At 42.1% G+C, this 14,911-nt stretch overlaps 1 protein-coding gene across 1 annotated transcript in view; it reads left to right on the top strand.

The window, feature by feature from the left end:
* The window catches only part of LOC118556648, a 47,418-nt gene extending 34,244 nt beyond the window's left edge, over window positions 1-13,174 (top strand). Inside the window, 6 exon segments of the mRNA XM_036124669.1 lie at window positions 1,481-1,643; window positions 2,035-2,178; window positions 11,199-11,425; window positions 11,733-11,799; window positions 12,951-13,051; window positions 13,132-13,174. Coding sequence (XP_035980562.1) covers window positions 1,481-1,643; window positions 2,035-2,178; window positions 11,199-11,425; window positions 11,733-11,799; window positions 12,951-13,051; window positions 13,132-13,174 — 745 coding nt within the window.
* The last annotated feature ends 1,737 nt before the right edge of the window (window positions 13,175-14,911 follow it).

Genomic DNA, 14,911 nt, shown 5'->3' with positions numbered 1-14,911 from the left:
GAGGACGGGTTTCTCCCCATTACTGTCCCAACAAATCATTGAGAAAAGAGTTTCAGAGAAGCACACTTTACTCAGCTTGTGAGCCTTTTAGCCCTATGTGAAGGTGCATGGCTGGCTGGCCCCCAGGGGACCTTCTCCTTCAGAGTTCCCAGATAGAAGAGTGAAGAGAGTGAGGTGAAATCTGGCTTCATAGCAGGCACCCAGGTGAGAGAGGTTGTCCCTGCGTGGATGTGTGAAATTCCTTTGCTTACAACCCATTTTTATTTCTCCCTCATGGTACATGTTGTACCCAAGTCAATCTTATATTTTGCCCATTGTCTGATGGCACAACATACCAATAATTTTATTTTTGATAGAATCAATCTTGTTATTAAGGAATCACATTATTCATTACTGCTGCCAATGTATAAAAAGTGTGATATTTGTAATGTTCTGTGCTCTGGCAAGTACCTCAGGACCGCTTACAGACTGTTGAAGCTGCTTGCTTCCCCGGGTCCGTTGAGTCATGTGCAGGACTTAGTCTAAGAGTGCAACAAAAACTTAGCCAAGGAAACAGAATTGAAGTTTCACCTTTGCAAAGGGAGAGAAGTTGCACCAGCCGACACCTGCGAGCAACAACTCTGTCCTCTTCTTTGTGCAGGCTCTTTTTATTAACTTCAAAGGGGAGGGTCTCACAGAGTTACATGAGCGAATGACACACCGTTACATGAGCAAATGACACACCTTAACAATACTTCTACCCTATATGGGGTTGCTTCTTTGGCTGCCTTGTTCTGGTTCTTCCGGTCATTGCTTGCAGGCTGCTACACTACACTGGTTCTTCTGGTCATCGCCTGCAAGCCGCTGACCACAACCCCAAACCTTGTGCTACCAACAAAAGGTTGAGCAAGACAGAAACCCGTCTTGCAAATTCCAAGAATTCCAAATTCTCTTACCAACAGGCCTGGTTTTAAAGCTTTCTGCCAGCTATCTTAAAAGCATATTAAAGCATATAAACACATGTTAAACCTTCATAAAAGTGTAAGAAACGGATCAAAGTTAATACATTCCACAAGACCTGGGGCCGATAATGTAAAGCCAGTTGCTCTATCCAGGATTTATGAAACAAGAGAGGAGAGTCCTGTGGAGGCCCAGGAGTTCATCTTGCCAGACTCAGTGCATTGTGCCATCACTAGGCTTGACCTAGATCAGGAGATCCCTGGAGGGGAGAACTATCCCTGAGGCCTGCCCTAAGAACAAGCTCTTCATGCTGGACCCCCTGAGAAGTAGGGTCCTTCATTTCTGTCACAGCTCCCACTTATACTGTCAGCGTGGAATAACCAAGTCTATAAGTCTATCAGAGTCGTCCAGTCACAGTTCTGGTGGCCTACCCTGGCAGTGGATGTCAGGGAGTTTGTGGCTGCCTGCCCTAAGTGTAACCAGGCTAAGGCCTCCAGACGACCCCGTCCGGTCTGCTCTGCCCTGTCCCCGTTCCCTCTAGGCCCTTGTCCTGTCTCGCAATGAACTTCATCACAGGTCTGGCAGTCTCTGAGGGGAACTCAGTCATCCTCACTATTGTGGACCGGTTTTCCAAAATGATCCACCTAGTCCCGCTGCCCAAACTACCTTCTGCAAAAGAGATGGGCAACATCCTGGCCCAGGAGGTTTTCCATTTACACGGCCTGCCCGCTGATATTGTGTCTGACAGAGGTCCCCAGTTTGTTGCTCTTTATTGGCAAGAGTTTTGCTCCATGTTGGGGATCTCTGTCACCTTGGTGGTTAAACTAGGAGGTTGAGACTAAACTCCGCCTCCTCTGCGATTCTGACCCTACCAAGTGGGCCCAGAACCTTCCCTGGGCGGGGTACGCTATAAATTCCACTCCTTCATGCACCACAGGCCTATCTCCCTTCTACAGAGTATATGGATTCCAGCCCCCGGTTTTCACCATTGAGGAGAGGGATTCCAGAGTTCCATCCGCTCGTTTGTCTGCCTTGAGGTGCCAGCGGGCTTGGAGAAGGGCAAGAAGGGCCATTCTACACTCTTCCCAGGTCCAGGCTCGGGCCGCTAATCGCCGGCGGGTCCCAGCCCCGCATGACCAACCTGGAGACAAGGTCTGGCTCTCCACCAAGGAACTGCCGTTAAAGGTGGAGAGCAAGAAGCTGGCACCTCGTTTCATCGGGCCCTTCCTGATCTCCAAGGTACCGGTGGCGGTCCGTCTTCGCCTGCCTCAGGCCATGAAGATTCATCCAATCTTCCATGTCTCTCGAGTTAGACCGGCTAGGTCAGTGGACCTCTGCTCTCTCGGACTTGACCTCGGACTGTATCTTGGATCACGTACACGGAAAGCCCTGCTCGGTTTATCTGCCTGCCATTGCCCCAAAGCCCCGCCGGCCGCGGATCTGTCAGCTCAGGCCCTGTACTTTGATCACGAGCCGATACTCTAAGCTCCCGACTCCAATACTCCAGGAGTCCCAGTCCTAGCACTGACGAATGCCATGAGTTGTCGAGCTGACTCTCTCTCAAATAAACAATACTTTAACATCACTGACCTTGTCTCGGTTGATTCCTGGGTCCAGCCCCGGCTCATTACAATATTTGGCAGTTATTGATACTAGCTGTGGAATTTGTGGTTAACTGGTGTGTTGGCATCAAAACTGCCAGTAATTTGCATCAACTTTGTCAGTGTTGCTTTCATGACTCCCCTCTCCTCAGGTCTAGGGGTAGCTTTCACATGTAACGAAAGTTGCTGTGAACCCTACAAATGCATATGAAATAGTCATCGCTGGTGTTGGTGAATACTTTCCGTAATTTCCCTTACATTTTAACAATGAGTCGTAGATGCAAATGTAACCAGAGTTTTGTTTCTATTTTCTTTAACTTTAAAAGGATTTGCACTTTACATTGCTTGTAATCTCTTAGGCCTTTTTCTATTAAAATATGTGTATAGTACTGAGAAATCATGTAACCAATATTAAATTCACAGGAAATCTTTCTAAATTATATTGTATTATGAGATTTTAAAGTACTGTAAAATTAAGGTAATGATGTAACATTGTCCCATACATTATCTAAATGTCCTACATCGCAACCCTCACCTTTTCCACTGTCTTGCGCAAATGGAGAGTGGATGTGTTTACCACCCATCTTTCAGCAATGTGCTCAACAGGGAGAAATGATGCTGAGTATGAGGTGTCTGTACCCTACAAGCTCCAAACTTCTACTGGGTTTCCATAACAATGTCTGTCTGAGTGTCGAAATGTACATTGTGACACAACATTGACAACCATAAACTGCTTTATAATGGATGGCCGTGGTAGTATTTCCACAGAACTTAACTTAACATATGCTGACCTTTCTGCTCTGGATCCATCTATCGAATAAGTTATATTCTGATATGTTACCCTTTTCCATGTCATGGCAAAGCAGTCAGTGTCAATAATACAATTTCCAGGGCACATCTGCTGATACATTGACAACATTGCATGTCTGTCCAACTTCTCCAAGATTGTCTGGTGGAATGGGGATAGAGCTACCACTATAGAGTACCACAAGAGAAGTGCTTTTACCAACACCAAAGCATTGTGCTTTACATAAATCACATCAGTTGTGTCATCATTTATCCTTGTAAAATATTGAAATTGCATCATAAACTGGACTTCTTTTGTCCTATTGTTGCGCTTAAACTTTCCTAGTATTCCACTTAAACGCTCAAACAAAAATCATCAGAATGAATGAACTGGTCTGTAGTCCATCATACACTCCTGCAAATGGAGATGTAAATGCATATTGGTGGTGCAGTGCAGTGGGCAAAATAGCTTCACATATTTTGAGAGAAATGCCTGCAAATATCTGTCTGCTACTTCTAGTCTATTGATGGATATGACTCTGGAAAAGAGAATGATACTAGCCAGCACTAATTCAAACCAGATGCCATAGTGGCAGTTATTCAAGGTCTTACAGATGAAATAGTGAGTATAGTATAGTATAGTATTTCAACTACATAAGGTAATTTGATGTTTTCCACTCATCTGATGACATCATAGTAACTTAAATGGAAAAGTTCTAACCATCATGCTTCATAGTTTTGTTTCAAGGAAAAGATGCTGTTCAAGGAAAGATGCATGCTTGGGTCATTGTCATCTTCTGTTCGTTCTGGAAAATGTCTAAAGCACAGCAGATAACTGTGCAAATAACTGTGCATTCACAACATCAGTAAACAACATAATATATTTGGAGTGATTACAGCAATTAAAAGCAGAGGTGGCCACAAACTGTGCTCATCTGCTAATGTAAGAGCAAAACATCGTAATGATGATACATTAAACAAGTATGACAACTAGAAGTTACTAAAGAATCACTGAAGTACACCTGCATTTAAAGGAGCGCACAAATTGTTAATATCCATGTCTGATATTTTAAAATTTTGTTTAACCTTTATTTATACAGGTATTGAGATCCAAGATCTCACTCTCAACAGAGATCTGACTGATAAAACAAAACAACAACATTTTAAAAACATAGTAACTATACAAGTACTGAAAACAAGTACCTAAAATTATGAGCAATATATATATATATATATATATATATATATATATATATATATATATATATATATATATATATATATATATATGAAATCCGTTAAAAGCATGTGCGCAGTGTTTTATTACTACCTTTGGGAACTCTTTCAAGAAAACCGTATGAACCATTTCAAATGACTAACCTCAGAGAGTCATACCAATAAGTAAGAGTCATTACATGACACAGGTGAGACTGGTAGTAGATGGTGTGTGTGTATTTGAACTTATATATATCCATTTCTTCTGATTATTTTGTTACTTCATCTAATTCTCTTTTCTGGTCCTTGGGATGCATTATTTAACTTTTTACACATTCTCCAACTTCAACAAAGTTCTCCTCTTGATATTCAAACAGCAACGGTGCATAGCCAACATTACCAATCATAGGATCACTTGATGACAACACACCCTGGGCATTTTCTGATTTTTCTAGTTTTCCACGTAGCCAATCCGTAGATACCATCTCTTGTGGTAATGATAGTGTGACTGAGACAATTTGTTATTGTAGTGTTCACATAGTTACTCTAAATAGCTTCTTGTCTATATGTATGTTTACAAAGGTTCAAAAGCCTCTACAAGGCATTTCCGTGTGGCAACATCACCTGTGATTTAAGAAAAATCACATTCCAGGCCACGTTCACGCTGACAAACTCGCCAGACAAGAGCATAGACATATACATGATATTTTTTCGTCTACTCAATTCTTCACCTCTACTGCATCTCAATTCTGGGGAGTTTTCTGATACCAAAATGGCTGGATATTGTCTGCAATTCAACTCCCCAAAATCTTCTTAGAGAAATGTGGTTTGCCCACCAGCTTCAACAAGTCCCACCACAGATGAAAGGAAACGTTCTACCGAGGTCAATCAACAGTTGGCCCAGTTGAATGACATGATGGTGAATGCAATGGAGAAGCTTATTGTTTTGGAATTGTTTTTGCCAACAGGACCAGAAGAGGAAAAGATGTGAGAACAACCTCAAAATTGTGGTAAGACTCTATCATTTCTAATCCAAAACATGGCATACATTTTAATTTAACATAATAATGAATTACCATGGCTTTATAAAAAACACAATTTCACATTTTTAAGTTTAATACCTCTGTTTATAACGTTGTTATAAGTTTATCAGAAAATAACATTTACAAAGCTTTTAAAGTTTACCACTTTTCTAAAGCCCATTAGAAAAATGTTATTAAACTTTTGTTTAAAGTGAAAAATTGTTTAGGTTAATCTTGGTTGCTATTCCCTCATCTGTCTGGCAGGTATGTTTGGATCTGAATAAAAATGAGTCCATAGATCAGGAGCAGACTTTTTCAGCTGTGCATTTCTTGTGCGACTCACTTCTACATTGTCGCACTACATTACGCCTCTCACTTCTATATTTCCGCCTCTGTGACTGCAGCTCTGCTTTCCTTAAATAAAAAAGAGCCTTATTGTATATTATATATGTATATACTCTACGGGACATAGATTCAATATGCTGGACAGAAATTAAAAATGTGGCTCAGTCCTGCACAAATCGGGACATCTGGTCACCCAACACACCATATGTTTTCCAGTTGCATGCAAGAAACACTATGAAACGGTGCATCAGAACTTCTGGTTTGCCCAGCTAGATAATGCGGAGAAGGCGGCAGCTGTCAAGAATTCTGCACAGTGCCAGTCAAGACATAAGTGGGTAAGATTTCTTGGAATATAGTCTTGGTCAGCGGTAATGGGACACTTACTATTAGAATCTATTTCAACAGGAACTTTTTATTCACATTTTGTTATGATATATTTTTCTGGGATGAACCCGGACACAGCACGCACACACAGAGTCAGTTCTTATGAGTGAGTTTTTATTGAATAGTGTGGAAGATGGATGATGAGACCAGAGTCTTACAACGGACGGAGGTGAAGGGTGTAGAAGCTGGCTGGCAGGAGGAGTGTGGAGAGACTGACCGGGAGGAACTCTGGAGCCGAACACTGGAGAGCAGGACCTCTGAGCAGAGCCGTGGAGCGCAGAGCATCAGAGCCGAGCAGAGCATCAGAGCCGAGCAGTGGCGAGCAGAACGTCAGAGCCGAGCAGAGGCGAGCAGAGCATCAGAGCCGAGCAGTGGCGAGCAGAGCATCAGAGCCGAGCAGAGGCGAGCAGAGCATCAGAGCCGAGCAGAGGCGAGCAGAACGTCGGAGCCGAGCAGTGGCGAGCAGAACCTCAGAGCCGAGTAGTGGAGCACAGGACGTCCGAGCCGTGCAGTGGAGGGCTGAACGTCCGAGCCGAGCGGTAGAGGTCTGAACGTCTGAGCCGAGCGGTGGAGGTCTGAACGTCTGAGCCGAACGGTGGAGGTCTGAACGTCTGAGCTGAATACTGGAGAAAACAAAACTGTCGGAAAGTCTTTGGGCTGACTGAAACAAGACCAGGTGAAAGGAGTCTTCAGGCTGACGGGTACAAACGGAGCTGACAAGAAAAACTGGCAGGGACTGAGCGGGAGTGAACGCTATGGACCGGCGACGGGAACAGAAAGAGGTGAGTCTGATAAAGCGGTGGGAACAGGTGGAAGCAGTTGTGGGTTAATTGCAGCCTGCCAGGTGAAACTGATCAGGCTGCGCAGGAACAAGAGAGAGGGAGAGAGGCTCAGCATGCAGCCAATAAGCTGCATCCTGACACATTTATTGTTTGTAATTAGTTTATCGTGTCCACTGTAGGAAAATATGAAATTAATTTAAGAGTCAGTGCATGAAAAGGTTTCAATTGGACTTCAAAATGCTCACATTTCTTCAGCTAAATGTATTATTTGTATGTATATGTCACAGCAATAAGCAAAAATATCCAAAAATTTATTTTTCCATCTCGGGCATTTGTTTTGTCATGATTATTGGTTATTGTTTCATGAGGTTCACTGCAAATCTTTAAACCTCATTATGTACCCTACAAAGGCTCTTTGAATATGATCATAAAATATTCTAAAGAAAGCAAGGTTTATTTAATAGTAATTTATGGAACTTATAACACACCTTACATTTTTAAAAGTCAATGTGCTACTGTTTTAACAAACTAGGAAACAGAGCGAGAACCACAAAAGTAAAATAAAAAAGTCATATCACTCTGATGTGCAAAGTGAATTGCAGAAATTTAACAGGATGTGTGTTTAAAAGCTGTATTTAATATTTTGCATGACAAAGTATACCTTTGTCATGGCCTTTTATGGAGGACCAACTCTGACATATTTAAAAATAATTACAGACATAAATAAATGCGCAATAATTAAAAGAGTATTAAATGCACAATAAAACAATAAAATGCACAAAAATACAGCAACTGAATAAATGTAAGGAGTAATTAATTTATACAATGAGACATAAATGTATATATCTCCTTTGATTAGCTTCTCTATTTATTTGCCTTTGTAGTAATTGCCTTATTTATCTATAATACATAATAATTTTCCACTTTATTAATTACTTATTTTTAAATGTATTTATTTCTGTGTATGTTTAATACCTATACCTGTTTTACTCCTCCTTTGTATTATTTTTACCCATTTCATGTCATCACATCAACACCAACAGGCCCCAGTTAGGGAGGATAGGGAAAGTCACATAAATAAGTGACAACTTCTCTTCAAGTATAAGAATTTATTAACAGAAGTAAATGCTCATCCAGGGAACACCGTTATATGATGTTTACCTGAATTAACAATATATTTCAGTGAATTACTCTTCTTTACTAGGCTAGTGAAGCTTAACTAAAACTATTAAGCAAAATTAAGATTAAAGAAACTAAGGAACTATGTACACACAAAGAAACAAAAGAACACTGTCATGGTTTAAGTTTTGTCTGGCTTCTTTGTTATTTTGTAGTTCACTTAGCTCTCCCTCGCTCAGCTTTAGTCACTCCTCTGGACACTAATTAGTTTACATTCCCGTCACCTGTCAGGCAGCAATTACCCCTGATCTGTTGCCACCTGTGTTCACCTCTTTATAAGACTCACCTCATTCTGTTCTCGTCGCCGGTCCATAGCGTTCACTCCCGCTCAGTCTCTGCCAGAATCCTTGTCAGCTCAGTTTTTTGTTACAGTCAGCCTGAAGACTTCCTTCAACTTTGTTTTTTGTTACAGTCAGCCAATAGACTTTCCGTCAGCTTTGTTTTGTTCCAGTCTCTGCTTAGATCCAGCTCAGCTCTGTTCCCACTCCTGTTCTCATCTCCTGGTGAGCTGTTCCGGTCTCCAGTCCTTGGCTCAGAAGTTCTGCTCTCAAGTCCATGGCTCAGATGTTCTGCTCTCAAGTCCACGGCTCAGATGTTTCTGCTCTCCAGTCCACGGCTCAGATGTTCTGCTCTCAAGTCTACGGCTCTGATGTTCTGGTCTCCAAGTCCTCAGCTCAGATGCTCCGTTCTGGTCTCAAGTCTTCGGCTCCAGAGTTCCTCCCGGTCAGTCTCTCCACACGCCTTCTGCCGGCCAGCTTCTGCACCCTGCACCAAGAAAAGAAGATTAGATATAGGTCTGTAGTTTACTAACTCATCTTGATCAAAAGAAGGTTTCTTAAGTAAAGGTTTAATAACAGCTACTTTGAAAGCCTGTGGTACATATCCATTTACTAAGGATAGAATAATCATGTCTAAAATAGGACCACTGATCAGAGGCAATACCTCCCTAAACAACTTGGTTGGGATTGGGTCTAACATACAGGTAGAAGGTTTAGATGAAGTTAAAATTTTAGATAGCTCAGTAAGCTCTACTGCTTCTAAACAGTTCAAACACTGCACAGGTTCTAAAGATTCCTCCAATGCTGCCTCACTTACTGAGGACGAGGTAATCATGTTTGGGAGGATGCCAATTATTTTATTTTTAATGACATCAATTTTATTTATGAAGAATCCCATAAAATCATTACTACTAAGAGCTAAGGGAATGGATGGCTCAACAGAGCTGTGGCTCTGGGTAAGTTTGGCAACTGTACTGAAGATAAATCTAGGATTATTTTTATTCTCCTCAATTAATGATGAAAAATATGCTGCTCTAACTCTGCAAAGGGTCTTGTTATACAACAATAGACTGTCCCTCCAGATTAAGTAGGATTCCTCTTGGTGTGTAGAGCGCCATTTTCTCTCCAATTTCCTAACATTGTGCTTCAAGGAACGCAGCTCTGAATTAAACCAGGGAGCCAGCTTCCTGTGAATAATCACCTTCTTTTTCAAGGGAGCTATATTGTCTAATGCAGAACGCAATGTTCTGCATTAGAACAACGCAAATCTTTCAAGTTCATCTTGAAAGATTTAAAATGAGGTCAAATTAACGTAACTAATTTAGAACAAAGTTTGGTATTTGTGTACAACCAATTCACAAGACAATGTTTTATCTAACTCCAAGTTAGTTTGAGAAAATAAAATTTTAAAGAATGATTTGTTAAATTAAAAAAACACAATAACCCTTAGTGTCAGGGTGTGGGTGCGGTGGCGGGGACCCAGGCGGTAATAAGGCAGTGGACAGCGTATGATGTTCAAGGATTTTAATCAAGGAAACTTATAGAAAGGCTCTGGAGAATGGAACACAACTCAGGGCAGCGGTATCGCAGGAGAGAACACGGGAGAACACAGAGCAATGTAATGTTGAAGACAAGGCAAAGGCAAATTTATTTATATAGCACAATTCAGTACAGAGAGAATGCAAAGTGCTTTACATGATTAAAATGTAGGAATAAAAGCAAGTAGGGATAGAATGTAGAAACAAAAAAGAACATTAAAAATAGTAAAACAGTTTAACTAGAACATTCAAAGGCAATTCTAAACAAATATGTTTTTAATCTCGATTTAAAGGAACTCAGGCTTTCCGCACTTTTACAGTTTTCTGGAAGTTTGTTCCAGATCAGTGGAGCATAGGAACTAAATGCTGCTTCTCCATGTCTGGTTCTGGTTCTGGTTCTGCTGAGAAGGCTGAGGCCAGAAGACCTTAGTGGTCTGGCGGGTTGATGCCCTGATAACAAGTCTGTGATGTATTTAGGTGCTAAGCCATTCAGGGATTTATAGACTAACAGAAGGATTTTAAAGTCTATTCTCTGAGATACAGGGAGCCAGTGTAAGGACTTTAGAACTGGGGTTATGTGCTCTACTTTCTTAGTCTTAGTGAGGACGCGGGTAGCAGCGTTCTGGATCAGCTGCAGCTGTCTGATCCACTTTTTAGGCAGACCTGTGAAAACACCGATGCAGTAATCAATTCGACTAAAAATAAACGCATGGATTAGTTTTTCCAGATCCTGCTGAGATATCAGTCCTTTAATCCTAGAAATGTTCCTCAGGTGATAGAAAGCCAACCTTGTAATTGTCTTTAGATGCTTTTGGAGGTTCAGGTCTGAGTCCATCACTGCTCCCAGATTTCGGGCCTGATTGGTGGTTTTTAGCTGAAGCGACTGAAGCTGTGTGCTAACTTTTGACCTCTCCTCTATTTGTCCAAAGATTATTACTTCAGTTTTGTTTTTATTCAATTGGATGACGCAGAAGCAACATCGCAGAAAGACCCGACAACAAGGAAACAAACTGAGGGAGCTTAAATACAGGCTGCGGATCATTAACAACAGGTGAGGTAAATCAACTAATTAATTAAACAAGTCCAATGCTTGGGGATCCTGACATCACCCCCGCCCCCCTCCCTTAAGAGCGGATCCCAGATGCCTATTAGTGTCCATGAAAAAGAAAACAACCTGGCCAGGGCAGGCGAAGCGGGTCTCGGAAGGAGGGAAAAAGGTCAATACAAAGTTCAGGAGATGGGAGATCGCTGGAGAACTCAGAGCGACTGCTTGGGAGTACTGGACAGCGACGGCTTGGGGGCGCTGGACAGAGAGTCTGATGCGGGCGCTGGGGAGGGCGACCCTTATGGAAAAAAGTTTGTTAAAACTTTAAAATGCAACCCAAAACCCATTAGCATAGCTCTGTTTTAAAGATCGCTAATGGATAGCTTAGCATGTTAACTCGAGGTCTAAACCTCAGTCAAGCCTTAGAAGCAAACAATTTTAAATTGCTTCATCCGGGACTACCTTTCCCTGTTCATCTCCTCTGCCTTTGTGTCTCGGGGCATCCAGTTGCAGTAAGTTGTTGCAGAAGCATCTAGCTAGCACTCTGGCTTGGGGTGAAAGCTCTCGTTTGGGCCAACCGTCCTTTATGCCTAGTTTTTGTGCTGTCCTCATATGCAGGCTGCAGAGTGTTCGTTTAGACGATTCTGGGGACCTCTGCACAGCTTGCAGGAAAAGTGGCTTTCAGGTAAGCTTTCTCATGCCAGCGGCTGAATGAGAGATCATAAACACCCGGTTTCTGTGAGGGCTGGCTGCTTAGGTTTTGATGTCTGATTTCACAGAAGGCAGACTGTACTTAGCTTTGATTCCATTCTGAGGAGCGTCAGCAGCTCTCCGATGTGAAACTCACCCGGGCCCATGTAATTGTCTATCCACTGTTGATCACCTTCAAACAGTTTGATTTGGATTGACAGTAAGGCTTTATAGGATTTCAGGAGGCACCCTGCTGTGAGAGCAGTCCTTAGGAAGTTCCTGAAATCTCATAATACATGTGGCTATCAGATTATAGTCTAATACTTACTGCTCATGTTGGCTGAACTCCAACAACTGTGAACATCTCTCACCTGGATAAGAAGGGCCAGCAACAGCTCTTTCTGTGGAAAGTGGACTTTCTACTCAGCTGCTCATAAACCTTTATAGAGCTACAATCAAAAGCATGTTCCGTGGCAGTATGATATGGGAGCTGCAATGCACAGGAGAGGAAGGATTTAACACGGGTGGTGAGGTCTGCACAGGGGATTGTGGGATGCCGTCTATAATATCTAGACAAGGTGTGTGCTACAAGAGTCCAGAAAAGGGCCAGACATACTGCCACAGATCTCACCCACCTGGGCGATGCACTGTTTGTCCCACATCCATTAGGTTAACGATCCAGGAATCCATCCATACATTTTCCGACACGTTTATTCCTGTTGGGGTCGCAAGGGGTGCTGGTGCCTATCTCCAGCTGTCAATGGGCGAGAGGTGGGGTACAACCTGGACAGGTCGGCAGTCTATCGCAGCTAGATTAAATAAAAAAAAAGAAAAACATTTTCCCTTTATAGTTCCATAGAAGGGAAATTTGTCTCTGTATTTTCTAGGCCCTTAGGGAGCAGTGTGCCACCAACACTAAGAGCTATACACAGGGAGCAATTTGTATTTCAAACTGAGTTTCAAACTGCCAACCATTGGGCCTCTCTTAGACGTAAACGCCCATCTCTCTAACTACACTCCCACACCACTTCCATACCCAGAATGTGAATAAAAGGCTATTTTACAGTTATGGGCTGAATCATAAAAGAAAGAACTTATCAGTTCTAACCCTATCCGCAGACTAAGACTGTCTTTTGTGTCTCCCAGGTTCACTTCTTGAGCTCAGACGTCTCCTCTCGTGCTCCCGTGATCCCTCTCGTGCTCCACTGGTTTCCCTCTGAGTCGGCTCCCCCTTCTCCGGACCCAAGGTCCCGACAATCTTCTGGTTCCTCCTGCTGTTGTGATCCCTTGGATTCCCCGGTGCTGCTTGGACCCGCTCCTGCCCCAGCTCCCCACGGACACCTGTCTTCTCCACCGTGTGCAAGGGCTGAGACCACACTACCCCCTCCCCGGTCAGGTTCCCAGCGCTTCGTGGTAAGCTTACGCTCCTAGTGATTTCCACCGGCTCTCTCCCGTGGACTAACCGTTTGTTCTCATTTGTGGTGAGGTGGTGTACACCCTGGACAGGCCACAGCTTGGTCTAGTCAGCTTGTTTAAATGTACAAACTACCAACCACATTTTAGCTTGCATACTGTTCACACACACACACACACACACACACACACACACACACACACACACACACACACACACACACACACACACACACACACACAAAACAATTAAAAAAACTAAACTTAAATATGAGACAATAGAAAGCTATTTCTTTAACCCATGGCTGAAACATGCCATGAGTTTTGTTTACTGATGTTTTTTTTTTTTTATCAGGACAAAGCCTGTTTCTGTTCAGCCTTACATGCAAACAACCCTAACTCCTAATTTGGCTGTACTCTATTGGATATAGACCCTATTCTGAAACGTATTCTGGTTTAGAATTGCCAGGCACGTTTAAAAATAGCTAACCCATCTTCAAAGTATGGCCCAAGTTATGCAGGATGCAGCAGTTTTATTTAAGAACTGTGGTGCTGGTGTCTTTGAATGAACGATACCAGATGTTTTACCAAAGTCGTCCAGGTTGCCTGATGAGATGCTTGAAAGGTCACTATTATATAAAAAGCTGGGTCTCCTGAGTCTCCATCAGACTGTAGCTGTCAGCAGATACCAGAACATGTCTGTGCTTTTAAACTGTGCACATTGAACAGAGGCAATTTCAACAAAATTGAACATTAGGTGTCATGCATAGTAATTTAGAACATCTCTAACTCTATCAATAAAATTGGAGAATGTCAATCGTATTCAGCAGAAAAATCAATGCTTTGTAAACTGCTGACTGAGTAAACAGAATAGGGTCAAACTGGTCAGAGAATGACAGATATTGTCAAATATACAATATTTATTGAATGTCAATCTAATAACTCATGAAATACTTACAAGATTATAATGGACAAATATTCAAAGTTTTTTTCCACTGACAGCTCTTCTTTCTGTGGCTTATTCCACCTGGAGCTGTCACCCGATGTATGTTTCCAGCATCCTGAAACCTGTTTTAAAGCCAGTTGATGTTTCAGCTGCCAACAGTGTAGCATACCCAGAGGTCTACAACAGTGGTATTATATATAGGTACCTATCATGAGTTCCAAACAGATGTATAGATGTGATGTGGATGAACATACATAGAAATAACAAAGCTAACAAAACAGTGCATGATTATGACATAGACTGAAAATTATACATTGTTTTGAAACCCTCAGTAACAACTGGTTAGCTGATCTAAGGGAACGGGAGGGTGTGTAGGGATGTAGCAGCTCAAACAGATAAGGTGGGGCAAGGCCATTAAGAGATTTAAAAGCAAATAAAAGGATTTTAAAATTAGATTAGAAAGAATAGGCTTTACGTTTGCAAGCTGCCTCAAGCGGAAAAAGCTGGATTTTACAACAGCTCTAATGTAGGTTTATAATTTAAGTTCAGCGTCTGTCTTTACTCCTACATTTGTAATAATAGGCTTGACGTACTGGGCCGAGAAGCCAACATTATTCAGGGTGCCTTCGCTAGAACTACCAAAAATCACAACCTCTGTCTTTTCTATATTTAGTTTTAAGAAATTTAGGACCATTCAGACATTCAAGTCTTCCAAACAAAAAAACAGAGACCGACTAGAGGTGTAGTC

This window comes from Fundulus heteroclitus, chromosome 20 (genome assembly GCF_011125445.2).
Source record: "Fundulus heteroclitus isolate FHET01 chromosome 20, MU-UCD_Fhet_4.1, whole genome shotgun sequence".
NCBI classification, from domain to species: domain Eukaryota; kingdom Metazoa; phylum Chordata; class Actinopteri; order Cyprinodontiformes; family Fundulidae; genus Fundulus; species Fundulus heteroclitus.
Note: the sequence above shows the minus strand (reverse complement) of the source record. Positions and strands in the feature narration are given on the sequence as shown.